We start from the raw sequence: 21,273 nt of genomic DNA, 5'->3' as shown, positions 1-21,273 counted from the left end.
CCAATGGATATTGGGTTCCCAGAACAGCTGCTGTGATCAAGGCAGTAAAGGCAAATGTGGGGGGAACCCATTCAGTCTATAGGTTCAGGGCGTGACCATGTGAGGTGAGCTGGCTCAGCTTTGGTCATTAACCACCTTCTCGGTCTTTGACAAGATGTTCGACAGAGCAGAGATCTGTTCTTTGTCCTGGATGTGATAAACCTGGAACTGAACAAAAGGGAAAGAGGAGGAGTTAGATGGGAGGCCCACTCTGATCAGAAAATGCTGCCGATCAGAGGCATTTCTCAGCCCCAGAGAGCTGCGTGTGGCTCTAGCACTCTAGCACCATGCTGACCTATTTGGATATTTCTGAGGAATCCTACCTCTAGCCACATGACAGTGTGGGCATGGCAAGGAGCTTCAGCAATGCCCAGCTGGTGGAAGTTTCTCTGAGGATCACAGTCAGCTAACACAGATTAGAGCATCTCCTAACCCACTCTATCTTGCACCCAGGGCAGAGAATCAGGGAACTGTAACCAGCTTTCATAGAATCATAGAATATCAGGATTGGAAGGGACCTCAGGAGGTCATCTAGTCCAACCCCCTGCTCAAAGCAGGACCAACACCAACTAAATCATCTCAACCAAGGTTTTGTCAAGCCTGACCTTAAAAACCTCAAAGGAAAGAGATTCCACCACCTCCCTAGGTGATGCATTCCAGTACTTCACCATCCTTCTAGTGAAAAAGTTTTTCCCAATATCCAACCCAAACCTCCCCCACTGCAACTTGAGACCATTACTCCTTGTTCTGTCATCTGCTATCACCGAGAACAGTCTAGATCCATCCTCTTTGAAACCCCCTTTCAGGTAGTTGAAGGATGCTATCAAATCCCCCCTCATTCTTCTCTTCTGCAGACTAAACAATCCCAGTTCCCTCAGCCCAGTTTCTTCTCTTCCTGTCAGCCTTCCCTCCCCTGCTGGGTTCAGTTTACACTATAGACACCTAAGAATCCGGGCCTCCAACTGTTCCAGCACTCTGATGGGATCCTGGCCCATGATTCTGAATTACCTTACTAAGCAGCACATCAAAGTAGGCTGGGTCCTAGTAGGCTCCGTCCTGATCTGGGAGCTGCAGCGAGGTCTTGATACCATTGTCTAGCCACGGGTGATTGTTCTGCCTTGCTTGGGTGAAATGGCACTTGAGGAAGTGCTCTGGTGAGCTGGCAAACCCCTCGACTCTGTGGTACAAAGCACTCAGGTCTAGATCCTCTCCTTGGAAAAGATTTTCTTCTGGATATAGGAAGTGGGGGAGATTTTTGGTTGCTAAGCAACAAAGCAGGATCACCAGGAGCCTATAGACTGATCCTTCCAGGTCCTCCCAGTCCTCAGGGGAAGGGAACATCAGTGGCCCACAGCAGCACCATCTAGAGGAAACCAAAAGGATTTACTCAGAGAGGGAGAATACAGAACATGTAAACTATCATGGGTTATACAGCTATGGCTGGGATGTTCAAAGCTGCCAAAGGAATTTAGGCACCACTAACATTAATGGGAATTGGGCATCCAAATCCCTCAGTAATGTTGAAACTTCTACCCATTATTTATGTTTGTAATTGTGGTATCTAAATGCTTAATGTGGACATTTAAAAGTGGACAGACTTTAATTTGCATCCCATTGACTTGACGGGGGCTGTTCTGTCTCCCAGAGCTGCGGACTCCAGCAGACATCAGCACATCAGGGACACTCGGTTCATATTCTGAAGATTTTCTTCATATTAATAAGTGTCTTAATTTTTGTCTAATGAAAGCTTGATTCAAATTATTCAGCAACTTGAAAATAATCTGCATTTCTGTGGCAATTTACATGGAGGCATCATCACATTGAAACTATCAGCAAGGCCAGGGCACAATTCCATACCAGCCATCACTGGCATGATACTCTTCTACTAACACACTTGTGTCTGTAATTAGCATAGCACAGGCCTACTGCCACGCCGGGATACTGAGAAATGGAGCACTGGTCACAATGGCTAGTACCTTCCAATACCATGCTAAAACATGAAGTATACACAAGTCATAAAGGTTAGCACTGCCCAAAGTGGGCACTCCAAACTGCTGTGGAGTGTTGTATTAACTGGGTTAAAATCTGAAGGACAAATTCCTCAACACCATCTTTGGTTCTGGAGAACAGAACATGTCTCAACCATGAAAGGGAGCATATCCAAGAGCGTGGTGCCTCGTAATACCTTAGCTGAGGTCCCATGAGATGGAGCATCTCCAAATTATTAAAGATGGTACTGCCACTAGCACAACATCCTCAACATCAGGCTGCAATGTTAGCAGCTGGTGCATGCTCAGGTTGTGAAAAACAAATTCAGCGGTGTGACAGGCGTCGGTCAGTCCTCCGAGCCCCTAGGGGCGATGGAGAGCAATGGTCTCTGTGGCAGGCCTCGGCCCCACCTCCCGGGCGTTGGGGAATTAGCGGGAAGGTGTGCCAGCCGGAGTCAGTAGCGCGCCCCTCAGGCAGGGGAGCGCCGGCGAGAGTCAGTAGCACGCCCCTCAGGCAGGGGAGCGCCGGGGTGGGGGAAGGCAGGCCCACCCAACTCCACTGCGTTCCAGCCCAGGGCCCTGACAGTGGTGGGAGGCGAAGGTCCCGCCGCTGGGTCAGCGGGGAAATCCGCACCCGCTGACCAAACACACCCACCCCATGGTGTAGTTGGGCCCCTGGGCTACTTCCTACCCGGTCTCTCTCAGGCGGGTTGCTCCGGTCCCTCCATCTCCTCTGGGTAATCCGCTGCGGGCAGCTCCGGTTCCTCCGGGTATTCCGCTGCGGGCCACCCCCGCTCCCCCTCGGTATTGGACTCACGCTGGCCCGGGCTGCAGTCAGGCCCCTCCAGGTCCTCTGGGTATTCAGCGGCCAGCAGCCCTGGTTGCCACAGGCCTTCCCCCCGGTCAGGCTCCTCCTTGCCCAGGGCTTCGCCTGGGTCAGCAGCAGGATCGCGAGGGAGCAGCCCACAGCCTGTGTCTGTCTCCCTCCCTGGTGCTCTCCTCACTGGGCAGAGGGCCCCGCCCTTTGTACTTCCTGTCCCACCCTTCCCCTTCCGGGGATTGGCGGAAGCTTGGCCTGGCCCCGCCCACTCAGGCTCAGAGGGTGGCTCTTTACCCTCTGGTTCGGAGGGGAGCCACCCTGGCTCCCTACATACCCCACCCCTCAAATCCAGCTCCCGATCTTCGGAGCTGGCGTCCTCACCTTCTCCGAGGCGGGATAGGAAATCTGCATTGGCATTGTCTCGTCCCGCCCAATGGTGGATCGTGAAGACATAGGGCTGCAGAGCGAGATACCATCGCATCAGCCTGGCATTATTGTCCTTCATCTTACTGAGCCATTTCAGGGGTGCGTGGTCCGTAACCAGTATAAAGGGGGCCCCGAGGAGGTAGTAGCGGAGAGCATCGACTGCCCACTTAACGGCTAGGGCCTCTTTCTCCACGACGGAGTAGTTCCATTCTCTGGGGAACAGCTTCCGACTGAGGTAAACAATCGGGTGTTCCTCCCCGTCCACCTCCTGCGAGAGGACCGCCTCCAAGCCCAACGCCTGAGGCATCTCTCTGGACAATAAAGTCACGATGAAAGTCGGGGCTGAAGAGTATTGGATCGCTACACAGCCGTTCTTTGATGGTTCGAAAGGCCGTCTCATACTCGTTGGACCAATGCACCCGGCGGGGACTGTCCTTGGTCAAGAGATCCGTTAGCGGGGCCGTAATGCTTGCGAAGTGGGGTACAAACCGCCGGTAATAACCAGCTAAGCCCAAAAATTGACGTACTTGCCTCTTCGTGGTCGGCACCAGACATTCCTGGAGTGCTTGGACCTTCCTGATGAGGGGGCGGACCTGTCCCCGGCCCAAGGTGTACCCCAGGTAAGTGGTTTCCTCCCGCCCGATTCGGCATTTTTTCGGGTTGGCCGTCAGCCCGGCGGTGCGGAGGTCCCGGAGGACTGCCGCTACTTGGTTAAGATGCTCCTCCCAGTTATTGCCATAAATGACCACATCGTCCAGGTAGGCCGCCGCGTATTTCGTGTGTGGTTGCAATACCCGGTCCATCAAACGCTGGAAGGTTGCCGGGGCCCCATGTAGGCCGAAAGGCATCCGGGTGAAATGGTATAACCCTGAAGGGGTGGCAAACGCGGTCTTCTCCTTGGACCTGGGATCCAAGGGGATCTGCCAGTACCCTTTGGTGAGATCTAAAGTGGTGATATAACAGGCCTCCCCAAGCCGGTCGAGGAGCTCGTCAATGCGGGGCATCGGATAGGCGTCAAATTTTGAGATGGCGTTGACCCTCCGGAAGTCAATGCAAAACCGCCGGCTCCCATCGGGCTTCGGTACGAGGACAACGGGGCTCCGCCACTCGCTCTGGGAGGGCTCAATAACACCCAGCTCCAACATCGCCTGGACTTCCTCCTCTACGGCCTTCCGCATTCGCCTCGGCAATGGCCAGGTTGTCTCTCGGACCACCGTCCCGGGTTCCATCTGGATCACATGGTAGGTGAGCGTAGTCTGCCCAGGTTTCGTGGTGAACGTCTTGGAGAACGCCCTCACTAAGCAGAGTGCCTGGTCTTGCTGCTCAACGGTGAGTGTCTCTGCTAGCTGGGGTTCACCATTATCCAACTCCTCAGGTGGTTGGGGCCCCAGTTCCGGTTCGGGGGGATATGGGGCCACTATGAGCCCTTCCCGGTCCTGCCAAGGTTTTAAGAGGTTCACATGATAAATCTGCTTTTCCTTACGGCGAACAGGTTGCTGAATCTCATAAGTTACCGGCCCTACCTGGCGGAGGACCTCATACGGACCCTGCCAGCGGGCAAAAAGCTTTGATTCCTCCGAGGGGAGCAGGAGGAGTACTCGGTCCCCTGGCCCGAATGATCGAGCCTGGGCGCCCCGATTGTAGTGTTGCTCCTGGGCTCTTTGGGCGGTGTTTAAGTTCTCACTCGCGAACTCGGCCGCCCGCACCAGCCGCCCCTGCAGTTGTAAGACATATTGCAAGAGACCCTGTGTTGCGGACGGGTTGTGTTCCCAAGTCTCCCTCAAGAGGTCCAACACCCAGCGGGGTCGCCGCCCATAGAGGAGCTCGAACGGGGAGAACTTCTTGGACGCCTGTGGGACTTCTCGAATCGCCAGTAGTAAAGGAGGGAGCAGCTGGTCCCACTGGCGGAGATCCTGGGTGGGGAAACGCCGCAACATCCCCTTCAGGGTCTAGTTGAACCGCTCGACCAATCCGTCAGTCTGGGGATGGTAGACCGAGGTCTGCAATTTCTTAATCCCCAATAGGGCACATACCTGGCGGAACAGCTTAGATGTGAAGTTGGTCCCTTGATCAGTGAGTATCTCCCGTGGGAGGCCCACCCTTGCGAAGATCTTCACGAGCTCCACAGCGATAGTGCGGGCGGTGATACTTCTTAAGGGTATGGCCTCCGGGAAGCGGGTGGCGTAGTCCATCAGGACGAGGATGTATTGATGGCCCGCCTTGCTTTTTGGGAAAGGCCTGACCAGGTCCATTGCTACCCGCTCAAATGGCACACCTACGACTGGTAACGGAACCAGGGGGGCTTTCCGTACCCCGGCTGGGGTTGCATGTTGGCAGTCCGGGCACTACGCACAGTACTCCTTCACCTCACGGTGGACGCCGGGCCAGAAGAACCTGGCCAGGACCCTGGCCACAGTTTTTTCCTGCCCTAAATGGCCGGCAGCCAGGATGTCATGTGCAAGCTTCAGGACAGCCCGACGATGGATGCGGGGGACCACGAGTTGGGTCCGGACCTCTTGGGTCTGGGGGTCTCGGTCAAGGTGGTAGAGCCGCTAGTGGTTGAGTTCAAACCTGGGCCACTGGGTGGTGCGCTGCGCCTCCACGACCTCACCATCCACCCGGGCCAGCTGCTCGTAGGCAAACCAGAGCGTAGGATCCTCCCTTTGATCTCGGCTAAAGTCCACCAGGTCAGGAGGGGGACCCGCCATTTCCAGGGCCTCCTGCCCAGGGGTGGGTCCTGGTTCCGCTCCAGGGTCGGAGCTCAAGTCAGATCCTGTCCTCTTCTCAGGCGGGGCTCCCTCAAACGCCTCTTTGGTGGGTAGGGATTGGAGCACCTCGACGAAGTCTGGCCAGTCCCGGCCCAGGATCACTGGATAGGCGAGGGATGACGCCACTGCCACATTCATTAACTGCGTTACTCCATGCACCGTAATGGGGACCCGCACCGTGGGGTACGATTTTACATCTCCGTGGATGCATTGAATCCTTACTTCCCCGACGGTCTGCTGGGGGTCCGAGAAGAGTGCCTGGCGGACAAGGGTCTGCCCACAGCCCGAATCGACTAGACCCACCACGGGGACCCCGGCGACTCTCATGGGAGCTGTCAGTTTGGCCACGGAGGGCAGACGGGCCCGTCGCTCCCCGGCGCACACCAGGCCAAAGTTGCAGTCCATTGCTGGACAGCCCCGTTGCAGATGCCCATACTCACCACATCGGAAACAAGTCCTACCTCTGGGCGCGCCGGCCATGTGGGGGCACCAGTGGGGCCGCAGAGTGGGCTGGGGCCTGGTGGTCGGGTTAAGCGTCCAGGGCCGGAGAGTGGTGTTGACTCGGGCCGTCGGGAAAACTCGGTAGCGCGCCCCTCAGGCAGGGGAGCGCCGGCGAGAGTCAATAGTGCCCCCCTTGGGCAGGGGAGCGCCGGTGAGACTCAGTAGCGCGCCCCTCGGGCAGGGGAGCGCCAGCGAGAGTCAGTAGCATGCCCCTCGGGCAGGGGCTGAGCCCAAAATATATGTAACCCCCATCTATAGAGTCTTGGCTGTTTAGCTCATCTCATGCTCTTAGCTCTGGAGGCCCCTGGTTCCATTCCCCATGTATCAAGCATCACTAGAGCGGAACATTTGTTACATTATTTTTTATCAAAAATCCCAGAGCAGTCACAGTGACTGTAGTAAAAGGCATGGGTTGCTACACTTCCAGTGCCTGCTCCCTGATTTTTTTAAAAAGAAAACTCTCCTCACTGCCCCACCAATGGGGCCCTGACCACCACTGAAGCACCCTCTCCCCCTGGTACTGCAACCCTAATCCTGGCCCGCTATGGAGGAGAGTCCCTGGGGGGATGGAGGCTGGAGAGTAAGCCTGCCCTGCACTCCCCCAGCACTGAGCCTGCCCTGCACTCCCCCAGCAGTGGCAGCTCCTGCAGTTCCTGTGTTCCATGTGGCTGGGCATGGTTCCACGTTCCAGGTGTTGTGACCTGGTGTGTGGGGTCACAGTGCTGCTCAGGTTCCCCCTCCCCTCCGTGCAATCATTATGGAGGGTCAGGTGGGCAAAAGCTGAGCAGCGCTGCAACCAGATGCACCAGGTTGCAACACCTGGAGCGGCTGCAGGAACCGCTGTTGTGGGGTGAGTCATAGACATGGAGAAAAGTCACAGACAAACACAAAAATCACACTCTTTGTGAGAGTTTCCCACCCATGACAAATGTGCAGCCCTAGCCATCACACATGGAGCACAGGGAATAGAACACAAGATCTTCAGGGCTGGAAACACACGCTCCTGTCACATGAGCGGAACAAGAATCACTATTAGCTTTAGTAGTATTAAGGCTTATGTACCTTCTCTGGCTCATGGGAACAAGAGCGTGACTATTCTGATACACCTGACCAGGCCTGGCATTCTGTTCAGCATAAGACAATGGTACAAATACACACCTAGCTATATTATTCCCATCTTGTTGGGTTCGTATGCCAAGGTTAATAGAATGTTTCTTTCAGTAAAGATGTGTAAGGTGCACAATTCTCATAGGGTCAAAGTGACTCAGATCAGATTACGGTGCCATACACCAGAATACGGGCTATTCACAGTCACAAGTACAGTGTCCCAAGCTGGTCTCTCAGGAAAACATATCTTTAAGTGATTAAATGTGAGCCCTCATTTCCTGCCCTCTTCTTTCCAGACCTCACTGTTGACCTGGTCCAGTAGGCGAAGGCTGTCCAGATGGTGGCCCTTCTGTGTGCCTGCAATATGGAGCAGTTTTATGACAGGGAAATTGGTGGAGTACCTGGTGAGAGAACTGTATAGGCTGCAGCTGAACTGCTCATTGTCTTTCCAGGGCTTTTCTAGAGCTGGTATGGATTGAATCAACATTAATATGAGCAGGTTTGCCCTTTCTCCTGGATCCTCCCAAGGGGAAGATGCCAGGGAGCAGTGGAGGCCAAGGAAGTCTATAGCATCATGGTACCCTCTATTAAGGTTCCTCCTCAGATCAGGTCACTATGTAAATTCTTGTGCTCATCCCTGCACTTGGTTATATCTTGATGTCCCTAAAATAGATTTTGGAGGGCATCTTTCTGAAATACTGCCAGCATAAAAAAGTGCCGTCCTTTCAGAAGCAGGCCATCAGCTCTGTGAACATCACTTTGGTCCTGCTAATATGGTAGAAGGCCTGTTGGAAGATGTCTTCTTTAGTAGAGGTGAGTCAATTTCTGGCAAGTTTCAGGCTTTAGTTGTTCATCTCTAATTTGCTGAAGTCAGCCGGCTGATGCTGGAATTGCTGCCAGAACAAGTTCAATGTAGACTTAAACCAAAGTGGCTTGACCTGAAGGAATTTGAAAACTGAATGCTGCAACAAAAATTCAGCAGCAATAAAACTTCAATGTTCAGTACAGAACGAAAGCACTGCCTGAACTGAGCCCAGGGAAAAAATTGTAGATAAAAGCTCCTCGCTTTTGGAACTGTTCAAAACTCAGCAGGAACTCCCAGATCCTCCCAAGCGGAGACTCCAAAAGGACTTCTCCAGAGCAATTGGGTTCATTCTCAGTATTCCCCAGCACGACAAAGAGAGGCTCTAGAATCTGCAGGTACTCTGTCAGGAACTGAGCCGTTTCCACAGGGAACACTACATGAGAACTCAGCCAAAGTGAAAACAAGGTTTGTAAGGCTGATGAGAATCCCTCAAAGATGTGATCTATAGAATAATGTTCAGGACTACTTAAATGGAATGGATAAAGGGACATAGCTGTGTAAATAGTATTAAGGAATTTAAGTTTATTTTGGATTGTGGTGTGAGTACACACATTGGTTTCAGAGGAGCAGCCATGTTAGTCTGTATCCGCTAAAAGAAAAGGAGTACTTGTGGTACCTTAGAGACTAACAAATTTTTTTTTATTTATTTGAGCATAAGCTTTCGTGAGCTACAGCTCACTTGATCGGATGCACTTCATCCGATGAAGTGAGCTGTAGCTCACGAAAGCTTATGCTCAAATAAATTTGTTAGTCTCTAAGGTGCCACACGTACTCCTTTTCTTTTTACACATTGGTTTATAGGTTAAATTTTAATCATGTATCATAAAGGGAGATGTGGAGTGGTTATAGAGTTCCTGGTCCTCCACAGTTTACCAGAGAGGACCAGGATGGTTGCAGCAGGAAGCTTAATAAACATGAGTTCTTCCTGGTTCAGGGAGGTCTCCAGTTGCCGTTTAAAGCATGTCTCTTTGTGTTTCTCCTCACACTGCAGAGCCCATCCAGACCTGGGAGGCCCAGCCTTGCCCAGTGCTTCATTTGTAAAGAGGTGCCAGAGCTCAAGCAAAACAAAACGGCATCCTCCACACAGCGTGACCTCTCATACACTGTACTTGCAAGGTCACGCCTTACAGGCAAGTGTAGAATTGCATGCCTTACTAAAGGACACTGACAGAAGAGCTGCCAAGGCTGCACCCTGGCATGAAAAGAGGTGCTGGGGCTGAGCCCTGGCAAGCCCCAGCTCAAATTAAATTCTGGCCATGACAAAACTCTAGCCAGAGGATGATCCCACTGTGATGGGTTCAGTCACAGAGATCCCCTTGGGACTGTCACCTGGTGAGGTGAAGTAACTCCTGAGCCCGTTTTCCCTGTCAGCTTGGGACTCCAGAACACTGCCTTGTTGAGACAGACACAATAGCTTGCTGCAGCACAGACCCAGGTCTAGTCCATGCCCACAAAGCTGCAGACTTTAACTAAAAAATGCTCAGCAGGTTCCCTGCCTCCAGCACCCAGACACCCAGCTCCCAATGGGATCCAAACCCCAAATAAATCTGTTTTACTCTGTATAAAGCTTATATAGGGTAAACTCATAAATTGTCCGCCCTCTATAACACGGATAGAGAGATATGCACAGCTGTTTGCTCCCCCAGCTATTAATCACTTACTCTGCATTTACTAATAAACAAAAGTGATTTTATTAAGTATGAAAAGTGGGATTTAAGTGGTTTCAAGTAATAACAGACAGAACAAAGTAAGTCACAAAGCAAAATAAAACAAAACATACAAGTCTAAGCCTAATACATTAAGAAACTGATTACAGGTAGGTTTCAGAGTAGCAGCCATGTTAGTCTGTATTCGCAAAAAAGAAAAGGAGTACTTGTGGCACCTTAGAGACTAACCAATTTATTTGAGCATAAGTTTTCGTGAGCTACAGCTCACTTCATCGGATGCATTCAGTGGAAAATACAGTGGGGAGATTTATATACAAAGAGAACATGAAACAATGGGTGTTACCATACACACTATAACCAGAGTGATCACTTAAGGTGAGCTATTACCAGCAGGAGAGCGGTGGGAGGAAGAGGGGAACCTTTTGCAGTGATAATCAAGGTGGGCCATTTCCAGCAGTTGACAAGAATGTCTGAGGAACAGTGGGGGGTGGGGGATAAACATGGGGAAATAGTTTTACTTCGTGTAATGACCCATCCACTCCCGGACTCTATTCAAGCCGAAGTTAATCGTATCCAGTTTGCAAATTAATTCCAATTCAGCAGTCTCTCGTTGGAGTCTGTTTTTGAAGTTTTTTTGATGAAGTATTGCCACTTTTAGGCCTGTAATCGAGTGACCAGAGAGATTGAAGTGTTCTCCGACTGGTTTTTGAATGTTATAATTCTTGATGTCTGATTTGTGTCCATTTATCCTTTTATGTAGAGACTGTCCAGTTTGACCAATGTACATGGCAGAGGGGCATTGCTGGCACATGATGTCATATATCACATTGGTAGATGTGCAGTAAACGAGCCTCTGATATTGTGGTTGATGTGATTAGGCCCTATGATGGTGTCCCCTGAATAGATATGTGGACACAGTTGGCAACGGGCTTTGTTGCAAGGATAGGTTCCTGGGTTAGTGGTTCTGTTGTGTGGTGTGTGGTTGCTGGTGAGTATTTGCTTCAGGTTGGGGGGCTGTCTGTAAGCAAGGACTGGCCTGTCTCCCAAGATCTGTGAGAGTGATGGGTCGTTCTTCAGGATAGGCTGTAGATCCTTGATGATGCGTTGGAGAGGTTTTAGTTGGGGGCTGAAGGTGATGGCTAGTGGCATTCTGTTATTTTCTTTGTTGGGCCTGTCCTGTGGTAGGTGACTTCTGGGTACTCTTCTGGCTCTGTCAATCTGTTTCTTCACTTCAGCAGGTGGGTATTGTAGCTGTAAGAATGCTTGATAGAGATCTTGTAGGTGTTTGTCTCTGTCTGAGGGGTTGGAGCAAATGCGGTTGTATCGTAGAGCTTGGCTGTAGACAATGGAACACGTGGTGTGGTCTGGATGAAAGCTGGAGGCATATAGGTAGGCATAGCGGTCAGTAGGTTTCTGGTATAGGGTGGTGTTTATGTGACCATTGCTTATTAGCACTGTAGCGTCCAGGAAGTGGATCTCTTGTGTGGACTGGTCCAGGCTGAGGTTGATGGTGGGATGGAAATAGTTGAAATCATGGTGGAATTCCTCAAGGGCTTCTTTTCCATGGGTCCAGATGATGAACGCCACTAGCCTCTCTGGGATCCCACCCCTCCTTCTAAATGGAAAAGTACCAGATTTAAGATGGATTCCAGCATCATGTGACATGGTCACATGTCCTGTGAGACCCCAGACTCCATTCTTCCTGGGCTGGCCCACACTTACACAGGAAAGTTTGCAAGTAAGTGAGCTGTGGCTCACGAAAGCTCATGCTCAAATAAATTGGTTAGTCTCTAAGGTGCCACAAGTCCTCCTTTTCTTTTTGCGAACACAGACTAACACGGCTGTTCCTCTGAAAAGAGCCATTTACAGTTCATTGATTTTGAAGAACCCTTAATGGCTTCCACTTAACATGTTTACATTAGTAATACAAGTTTATATCTTATTCTTCTAACTCCAGACATAGAAATGATACATGCAAACAAATAGGATGAACACACTCAGTAGATTATAAGTTTTGTAATGATACCTTACAAGAGACCTTTTGCATAAAGCATATTCCAGTTACATCCTATTCACATTTATAAGCATATTTGCATAAAACAAATGGAGTGCAATGTCACACCACCCTCTCAGGGGAGGCAGTCTGGTGGCTTTGTGACACCAAACTTCTTGCCTACCCCTTTGTGGAGTCAGAGACCTCACCTCCCAAAAGGGCACTGGGGCTAAGACTGGGCTGATGGTGGATCTCCAATATCCCAGTCTCAGAGGTGGGTTCCTGTGGTTGGCAGCAGGGGAGACAGAGCAGGATGAGTAGCCCAAAGAGAGACCATCACTGATAGCTCAGTAACAGCATTCCCAGCTGGGAGCAACAGAGCTGGGACAGTAACAGAGCTCCCAGCTGAGGCAACAGAATCTGCCCTGTGCTCCAGGGTGAAGATAGTAGTGATCATGACAACTCCATAGAAGAACCCAGGAGCGGCCAGCATGGTATGGCAGTTGAACTCAGCAGTAGATCTTGTGGTTCACCATGTATTACACTGGCCCTGAACTCCATTGCAGGGTCCTCATTTTATTAGGACTTTTCTTCCTAGTGAAAGGCTGAACTTTATTTAGAGTTGATTGAAATTTTTCAAATTTTGAAGATAACATTTTCAAATGTTGATGAAAATTTTCATAGAAACTTCAAATTTGGATGGAAAACAGCAAACAAAATCATCAAAATTTACAGAATCAAGAAGTTCCCTCCATTTTTCACTAGCTCTTTTAAATTCTACAGAACTATACTCCATTGCTTAAGACTGCATCCCCACTGGTAGTCTGTATGGCAGACAAACCCTCTGTCTCTCTCCCGGTAAGGTTTCAGGAAGGGGTTCGGATGGCAGGAGTATAGCTTGGTGTTTACCTCCAGTGATAGTAGCTGCTGGGGACGAAGTCAGCCCCGTGTTACTTTTTGCAGGCTGCCTTCTGCAAAACTTCCTTCTCTGCATCTGTTGTGGAGTTTCAGAGCACTCTGCTTTCTCTGCACCACAGGGATAATGTTGAACCTGATCATTTTCCAGCCACGGGACAGCAGCAGGGACAGCTGCAGACCTTCTTCCTTTAGGCTTTCAGCGCTGAGGTCACCTGGTCAAGGGCAGAAGTTGCTTTTAGAAAACAACAGTCAGAAATCTCCTGATCCTCTCTTCCCTCCCCCCCCCCCCTTTCCTCTTTAAGCCTTGTCTGCCTTGGAGACAAGTTCCAGTTCAGCCGAGCAGGACCCTGAGACTGGTAGCTCTTGCCCTGTTCTTTAAAATAGAACTGCTTTTCCTGGATGGATGTTTAGCAGTAGTGCATCATCCAGTCTCCACTGCATACCAGGCAAGACAGTCTGGGAGAGAATGAGAATTCACCTTGTTTCAGCACCTATGGGCAAGGGCAACAGACCATGGCAATGGCTGCTGCTGGAGCGAGATCAATGGATGAAATTAAGAAAAAGTTTTGAAATGAAGAACCTGGCATCTCTGCTCGGATGCATGTGAGTTCATTCTTCCCCCTCCAGACGTCGTACAGCAGCTGCTTGGTTTGTTAGTTAAAAGGACACAAAACTAATAGGCAGGTCAACATTTCCTAGATACTTATCACTGGGGCAGAGCAGGAGACAGGGGACAGGGCCTGTAGCACTGAGGTGGTCTTTGCTCCAGACACTCCCTTTCTGTATTTGTCCCCCCATTTGGCAGACCAAGAGGCTGGGTTTGAATGCTCTCCTTTCTGAACAAACTCCCAACACAGCACAGTGGTCAGAAGAACAAGGATGTAACGCTGGTGATGGGGTCAGGGAGGCAGGAGCAGAGTGATAAAGAGTACAGTTGGGAGATGGATATAGCTGTCACACTGCCTGCATGACCCAAGAGCATGAGTACCAATCTCTGTGCAAACTGTTAGGAACCAGGGCACAAACCCCAAATTGGTGGTGAGTTCTGTGCTTAGATTTCACCAACCAATTATCAATTGTGAGCTCCCCAGGCACTATAACACTTAACATGGAGCGATAGACAGTTCCCCTGGGTACACTGATCTGTTTAGCCATCCAGGTGAGTGTACATTTGTGATACCTGGTCTCTTACACCAAGAATCACAGCGATATTCAGAGTACTCCCAGTCCCAAAGGACCAGTCACTTACCCCACGTCAGTTGCATCTTATATCTCACACCAAAGACAACAACATGTATAGCCTAGCCTATAATAAACTACATAAAGACTTATTAAATATGAAAAGGAAACAAGAAAGTTATTTAAAAGGTTAAAGCGGATAAACAATAGACACACAAATGAGTTACAATCTTCAATTTCAAAAGGTAATAGAAGCTTCTATAACCAACAAGCTCTATACATCCTTTAGGGCTAATCCAGGCTAAGCAGCTGGGGATCTCTTGCTTATTCCTAAAAATATCTTGCTCCTCACAAGCAACATAGAAATAATCAGTCCCTTCTTGATAGGGGTTTTATTCTCTTCTTCCCACATGCTTTCAGTTGCAAAGCTCAGCTGATGGGAAGAGTCATCTTCACAGGGAGGATGCACAATAACAAGAAAAGTCTTTTGTCCTCTTGTTGGTGGCACATACGGAAATTCCAGTTGCAACATCCCACAATAGTCTATCTGGTATTGATAGATCGTCCTTTTGGAAAGGGCGTAACACCTTCTGTTGGGATCAACCCTTCACACTAATTAATGTCGCTCTCCTGTATGGTGATTTACACAGTCACAGCGGCTCACAATACAACCGCTCAAATATAACCTTACACTATGGGATACAGGTGTGATAAGTAAGATTAATGCACATAGCAGCTCACCAGCATTCCATAACTCTAAAGATTAAACACATTCTTAGCATTCTAGCTCCTGTTTTAACCATACTAACAGTCAGGTGAGCCAGACTGATTCCAACTCGGTATATGTCAGTGTTCAAGTGAGGCAAGGGGATCTTCATAGAATCACCACCTCACTAGGTAACCCATTCCAGTGTTTCACCACCCTCCTAGTGAAAAACGTTTTCCTAATATCCAACCTAAACCTCTCTCACTCCAACTTGAGACCATTACTCCTTGTTCTGTCATCTGGTATCACTGAGAACAGCCTAGATCCATCCTCTTTGGAACCCCCTTTCAGGCAGTTGAAAGCAGCTATCAAATCCCCCTCATTCTTCTCTTCTGCAGACTAAATAATCCCAGTTCCCACAGCCTCTCCTCATAAGTCATGTGTTCCAGTCCCCTAATCATTTTTGTTGCCCTCCGCTGGACTCTTTCCAATTTTTCCACATCCTCATTGTAGTGTAGGGCCCAATACTGGACACAGTACTCCGGATGAGGCCTCACCAATGCCGAATAGAGGGGAATTATCACGTCCCTTGATCTGATGGCAATGCCCATACTTATACAGCCCAAATTGCATTGGCCTTCTTGGCAACAAGGGCACACTGTTGACTCATATCCAGCTTCTTGTCCACTGTAACCCCTAGGTCCTTTTCTGCAGAACTGCTGCCTAGCCATTCAGTCCCTAGTCTGTCAGGACTCTGCCTTGTTGAACCTCATCAGATTTCTTTTGGCCCAATCCTCTAATTTGTCTAGGGCCCTCTGTATCCTATCCCAACCTTCCAGCGTATCTACCACTCCTCCCAGTTTAGTGTCATCTGCAAACTTGCTGAGGATGCAATCCACGCCATCCTCCAGATCATTAAGGAAGATATTGAACAAAACCGGCCCCAGGACCGACCCTTGGGGCACTCCGCTTGATACTGGCTGCCAACTAGACATGGAGCCATTGATCACTACCCGTTGAGCCCGACAATCTAGCCAGCTTTCTACCCACCTTATAGTCCATTCATCCAGCCCATACTTCTTTAACTTACTGTCAAGAATACTGTGGGAGACCGTGTCAAAAGCTTTGCTAAAGTCAAGGAATAACACATCCACTGCTTTCCCCTCATCCACAGAGCCAGTTATCTCATCATAGAAGGCAATTAGGTTAGTCTGGCATGTCTTGCCCTTGGTGAATCCATGCTGACTGTTCCTGATCACTTTCCTCTCCTATAAATGCTTTAAAATTGATTCCTTGAGGATCTGCTCCATGATTTTCCAGGTATTGAGGTGAGCTTGGCATGAGCTGGCACCTGACAGAAATATGTGTTGATGGAAACATGGAGAAGGATGCTTAGCTAGACAGACAAGTGGGTGTTTGGTGAGTCAGATGGTCGGACAGACAAACAGTTGTGCGTAGAAGAGTGACTCACTGGCTGGCACCCTCTTGTGGCTGGGCATGGGATAGCAGTCCCTCCTCCTCTAACACCCCTAACGACAGCATCTTTGGCCTTGGAGCAGTCTGCCTCATCATATGACTTGGCCCTCTGACTATGTCACATTCAATCCCTTCAAGGGTAACAGAGTTCCATGAACAACTGTCCAGTGACATTATGCCAGGTCCTCAGCCCCAGCCAGGCTTGCCACCTCTGAGGTACAACCAACTGGGACATCTGAACCATTTCATCCGTGTCTGCTACCTCAACAAAGGGGCAATCCTGGGAAAACCTGGACAGGTGGCAACCCTAGCCCCAACTCTGGGCCCAGTTCTCCTTACACTCCTTTTCCCCAGAGCTTCCAACAGTCCTTACCCCTTGTATCAGGTCAGTTTTCACAGCCCCTTCCTCAGTGGCTGGTAGGGGAACCCTGGCCCTTCCTCTTCTCTAGGGTCCAGTCCTGGGTGCTTGTGGTAAATAGCTAGTTTTAACTGCCTTCCTGGACCACTTCCTGCCTCAGCCTGCCCCTTTCCCCAGCCCCTGCCTGGGCTCCCTCTCTGCAGACTCTTTACCTCTTTCCAGACCCTACATAGTTCCTTCTGGATCTTGTATCAAGCGATGCCCCCCCAGTGTCTTCTCCCTGCCTGGAACAAGTGTCCTGCTTAGCTGAGCTTGTAGTAAGCCCTCTTTGAACTGGTCCCACTCATAGTTCTATTTCACAGAACAGAGAGGTCAGCAATACCTCACTAGCCTATGATTAACTTCAATATGGTCACTTCTTTATCATACCACTAGCAGTGATGTTTTTAATCTAGAGAGCAAGACCTGAGACCAGGACAATGTCCACAGTTTAACAGTCATCTGGTCATTGAGAAGCAGGAGAAGCGTGACATAAAAACGTCTGGAGACTGAAGGCAACAGTCAAGTGAAGCTAGACAAGAACAGGGAAGTAGAATATATAGCTGGTTCATAACAAAGCTTTGTAGTCATTGAGATGCACTGGGTAACCTTTTATTAGGGTATCCTTAGTTACAGTGGGGAAACCCCGGCCCCTTTCAAGTCAGTGGAAAACTCCCATTGACTTTACTGGTGTCAAGGAACTTTATTTCAGTGTGGTACTGAATTGTAATCAAATGGCATATCGAGCCCTTTCGACCTGAAAAATCCCAAAGCACTCTAGACTATAGCCACTCCATGGGGCTTTCTCACCCACCACTGAAATGCAACCACCTCTAGAGTGAAACACTGAAGATATCCTGTGCCAACAGCATTGCACAACACGAAGAAATTAACCTCTCTAGATGTTTTGTTTTGTTGTTTATTTTCCCCACTCTGTTGTTTATTTATTTGTTTATTGTTTATTGTTGTTTATTTTCCCCACTCTGCAGAGTATGTAACTAACTAAGTCAGAGTTTGAACAGACACTGGGATCTAAAGTTGGCAACCTCTTTTTTATGTCTCCATCAATGGGCCACTCTGTCCTCAGTGGACCAAGCAGTGTATCTTGGGATGAGAGGGGAACTGAGTTTCTCTGTCATTGCTCTGTGCTTTACTGGTAGATTCCAGTTCTGACTGAATAGCTTTTCTCTTTCCTGGCATCGGTGGGAGTTCGGAATCCAGCCTTTCAGTTTATGTTCATTTTGGGGTAACAACCATCACTTCTATATAGTTTATTGACCCGTTATCGATCTGAAACCTATTAAAGACCTTTCTTGTCATATCACATATCATATGGTCTGAATAACCTGATGTGTCTTTTCCAACTTGTTCCATCTTCTTCCTCTCTCCTTCTCCTCTTCCCATTCCCCGCACCTCTCAGCCTCTGTCTGTGCCTCTCCTTGTTTCCCTTTTTGTCTCTTGCCATCTGCATCTCTGTCCCCTTCCCCCGTTCTGGGCCAGGAGCAAAGAGATAGCAGGCCTCTAGTCAAACCACAGAACCCCTGTGGTCACTCTGCTCCACTGGCCCACACCCCCACAGATGTAGTTGGCATACAGACCTGGCTTAATGAGGAACTGGTGCCTGCAGTGGACAATGGCAATGAAAATTAGCTCTTTCAGGAGCCTAAGGACCTTGCCTGGCAGTATGTGCCCCCTGCACTCAGCGCTGTCCACCACACTGAACACATCCTCTCTGGTCCAATTTTCCCAGCCAGCTCCTTTTTTGGGCACTCCTAGGTCACAGCAGCCTGACATCTGATGGTGCCCATTGGTAACTGTCTCTGACTGGCCCTGTTTACTAGAGCACTCCGGCAGCAGGAGAGTGTGACACAGAAACCACCTTGGGGCTGCCAACTGATGTGCCAAGACTACTTCTACCCCTGCTGCCCCTGCCCTCCCAGCTTGGGACTTCAGTGCCCTGTCCAGTTTGAGCCAGACCTGCTAGCCTGCTGCAAACCCAGACCCAGGTCTGAACCACGTCCCCTAACAGCTGTAGGCTTAATTGAAAGCAGCTTAAGAAGTGTTCCTGTCTTTAACACTCAGATGCCCAACTCCCAATGGGGTCCAAACCCCAAATAAATCCGTTTTACCCTGTATAAAGCTTATACAGGGTAAACTCATAAATTGTTCACCGTCTATAACACTGATAGAGAGATATGCACAGCTGTTTGCCCTCCCAGGTATTAATACATACTCTGGGTTAACTGATAAGTAAAAAGTGATTTTATTAAATACAGAAAGTAGGATTTAAGTGGTACCAAGTAATAGCAGACAGAACAAAGTTGATTACCAAGCAAAATAAAATAGAACATGCAAGTCTATGTCTAATACAGTAAGAAAACTGAATATAGATAAATACCTCACCCTCAGAGGAATTCCAGTAAGCTTCCTTTTACAGACTAGTCTCCTTCTAGTCTGGGTCCAGCAACCACTCACACCCGCTGTAGTTACTGTCCTTTGTTCCAGTTTCTTTCAGGTATCCTTGGGGGTGGAGAGGCTCCCTCTTTAGCTAGCTGAAGACAAAATGGAGGGGTCTGCCAGAGGTTTAAATAGCCGTTCTCTTGTGAGTGCAGGCCCCCTCCTCTCTCCTATGTAAAGTCCAGCTCCAGGATGGAGTTCTGGAGTCACTTGGGCAAGTCACATGTCCATGCATGATTCAGTTTTTACAGGCAGCAGCCATTGTCCACATGCTACCTTGAACATCTTCATGTAGACCTCTTATGTGGATTGGAGCCTTCCATGATCCATTGTGCATTAAGTGCTTCTTGATTGGGCACTTAACTTGCAAATTCCTTTCTAAAGAAGCTGACCAAATGCCTTACTAATGCTATTTAAAATCAAACAAGTATACAGCTAATATTCATAACTTTGAATACAACAATGACACATGCATACAAATAGGATGAATAGATTCAGTAGATCATAACTGGATTCTTTGATCATGGAACGGTGTTCCAAGAAGGAGGAGTGCTAGGCAGAGACAGGCTCCACCTAACGAAGAGAGGGAAAAGCATCTTCCCAATCAGGCTGGCTAACCTCGTGAGGAGGGCTTTAAACTAGGTTCACCGGGGGAAGGAGACCAAAGCCCTGAGGTAAGTGGGGATGTAGGATACCGGTAGGAAGCACGAGCAGGAGAACACGAAAAGGGAGGGCTCCTGCCTCATACTAAGAAAGCAGGACAAACAGCAAGTTATCTCAAGTGCCTATACACAAATGCAAGAAGCCTGGGAAACAAGCAGGGAGAACTGGAAGTCCTGGCACAGTCAAGGAATTATGATGTGATTGGAATCACAGAGACTTGGTGGGATAACTCACATGATTGGAGTACTTGATGGGTGGATATAAACTGTTCAGGAAGGACAGACAGGGCAGAAAAGGTGGGGGAGTAGCACTGGATGTAAGAGAGCAATATGACTGTTCAGAGCTCTGCTATGAAACTGCAGAAAAACCTGAGTGTCTCTGGATTAAGTTTAGAACCGTGAGCAACAAAGGTGATGTCATGGTGGGAGTCTGCTATAGAACATCGGATCAGGGGGATGAGGTGGCTTTCTTCCGGCAACTAACGGAAGTTACTAGATCACAGGCCCTGGTTCTCATGGGAGACTTCAATCACCCTGATATCTGCTGGCAGAGCAATACAGTGGTACACAGACAATCCAGGAAGTTTTTGGAAAGATAGAGGACAATTTCCTGGTGCAAGTGCTGGAGGAACCAACTAGGGGCAGAGCTCTTCTTGACCTGCTGCTCACAAACCAGGAAGAATTAGTAGGGGAAGCAAAAGTGGATGGGAACCTGGGAGGCAGTGACCATGAGATGGTGGAGTTCAGGATCCTGACACAGGGAAGAAAGGAGAGCAGCAGAATACGGATCCTGGACTTCAGAAAAGCAGACTTTGACAACCTCAGGGAACTGATGGGCAGGATCCCCTGGGAGAATAACATGAGGGGGAAAGGAGTCCAGGAGAGCTGGCTGTATTTTAAAGAATCCTTATTGAGGTTACAGGGACAAACCATCCCGATGTGTAGAAAGAATAGTAAATATGGCAAGCGACCAGCTTGGCTTAACAGTGAAATCCTTGCTGATCTTAAACACAAAAAAGAAGCTGACAAGAAGTGGAAGACTGGACAAATGACCAGGGAAGCGTATATAAATATTGCTCAGGCATGCAGGAGTGAAATCAGGAAGGCCAAATCACACCTGGAGGTGCAGCTAGCAAGAGATGTTAAGAGTAACAAGAAGGGTTTCTTCAGGTATGTTAGCAACAAGAAGAAAGTCAAGGAAAGTGTGGGCCCCTTACTGAATGAGGGAGGCAACCTAGTGACAGAGGATGTGGAAAAAGCTAACGTACTCAATGCTTTTTTTTGCCTCTGTCTTCACGAACAAG

The 21,273-nt window shown here is 49.2% G+C and overlaps 1 protein-coding gene across 1 annotated transcript; it reads right to left on the bottom strand.

Moving 5' to 3' along the window:
- Positions 1-114: 114 nt before the first annotated feature.
- MAB21L4 (mab-21 like 4) lies at positions 115-19,598 on the bottom strand. The gene is given in 8 exon segments (XM_075132649.1): positions 115-207; positions 1,048-1,382; positions 3,430-3,447; positions 7,893-8,050; positions 13,084-13,119; positions 13,121-13,304; positions 18,449-18,695; positions 19,584-19,598. Coding segments are annotated over 8 exon segments (1,086 nt in total).
- Between the last annotated feature and the right edge of the window lie 1,675 nt (positions 19,599-21,273).

The sequence above is a fragment of the Caretta caretta genome, chromosome 9 (assembly GCF_965140235.1).
Source record: "Caretta caretta isolate rCarCar2 chromosome 9, rCarCar1.hap1, whole genome shotgun sequence".
NCBI lineage: Eukaryota > Metazoa > Chordata > Testudines > Cheloniidae > Caretta > Caretta caretta.
This window is presented reverse-complemented; position numbering and strand designations above follow the sequence as displayed.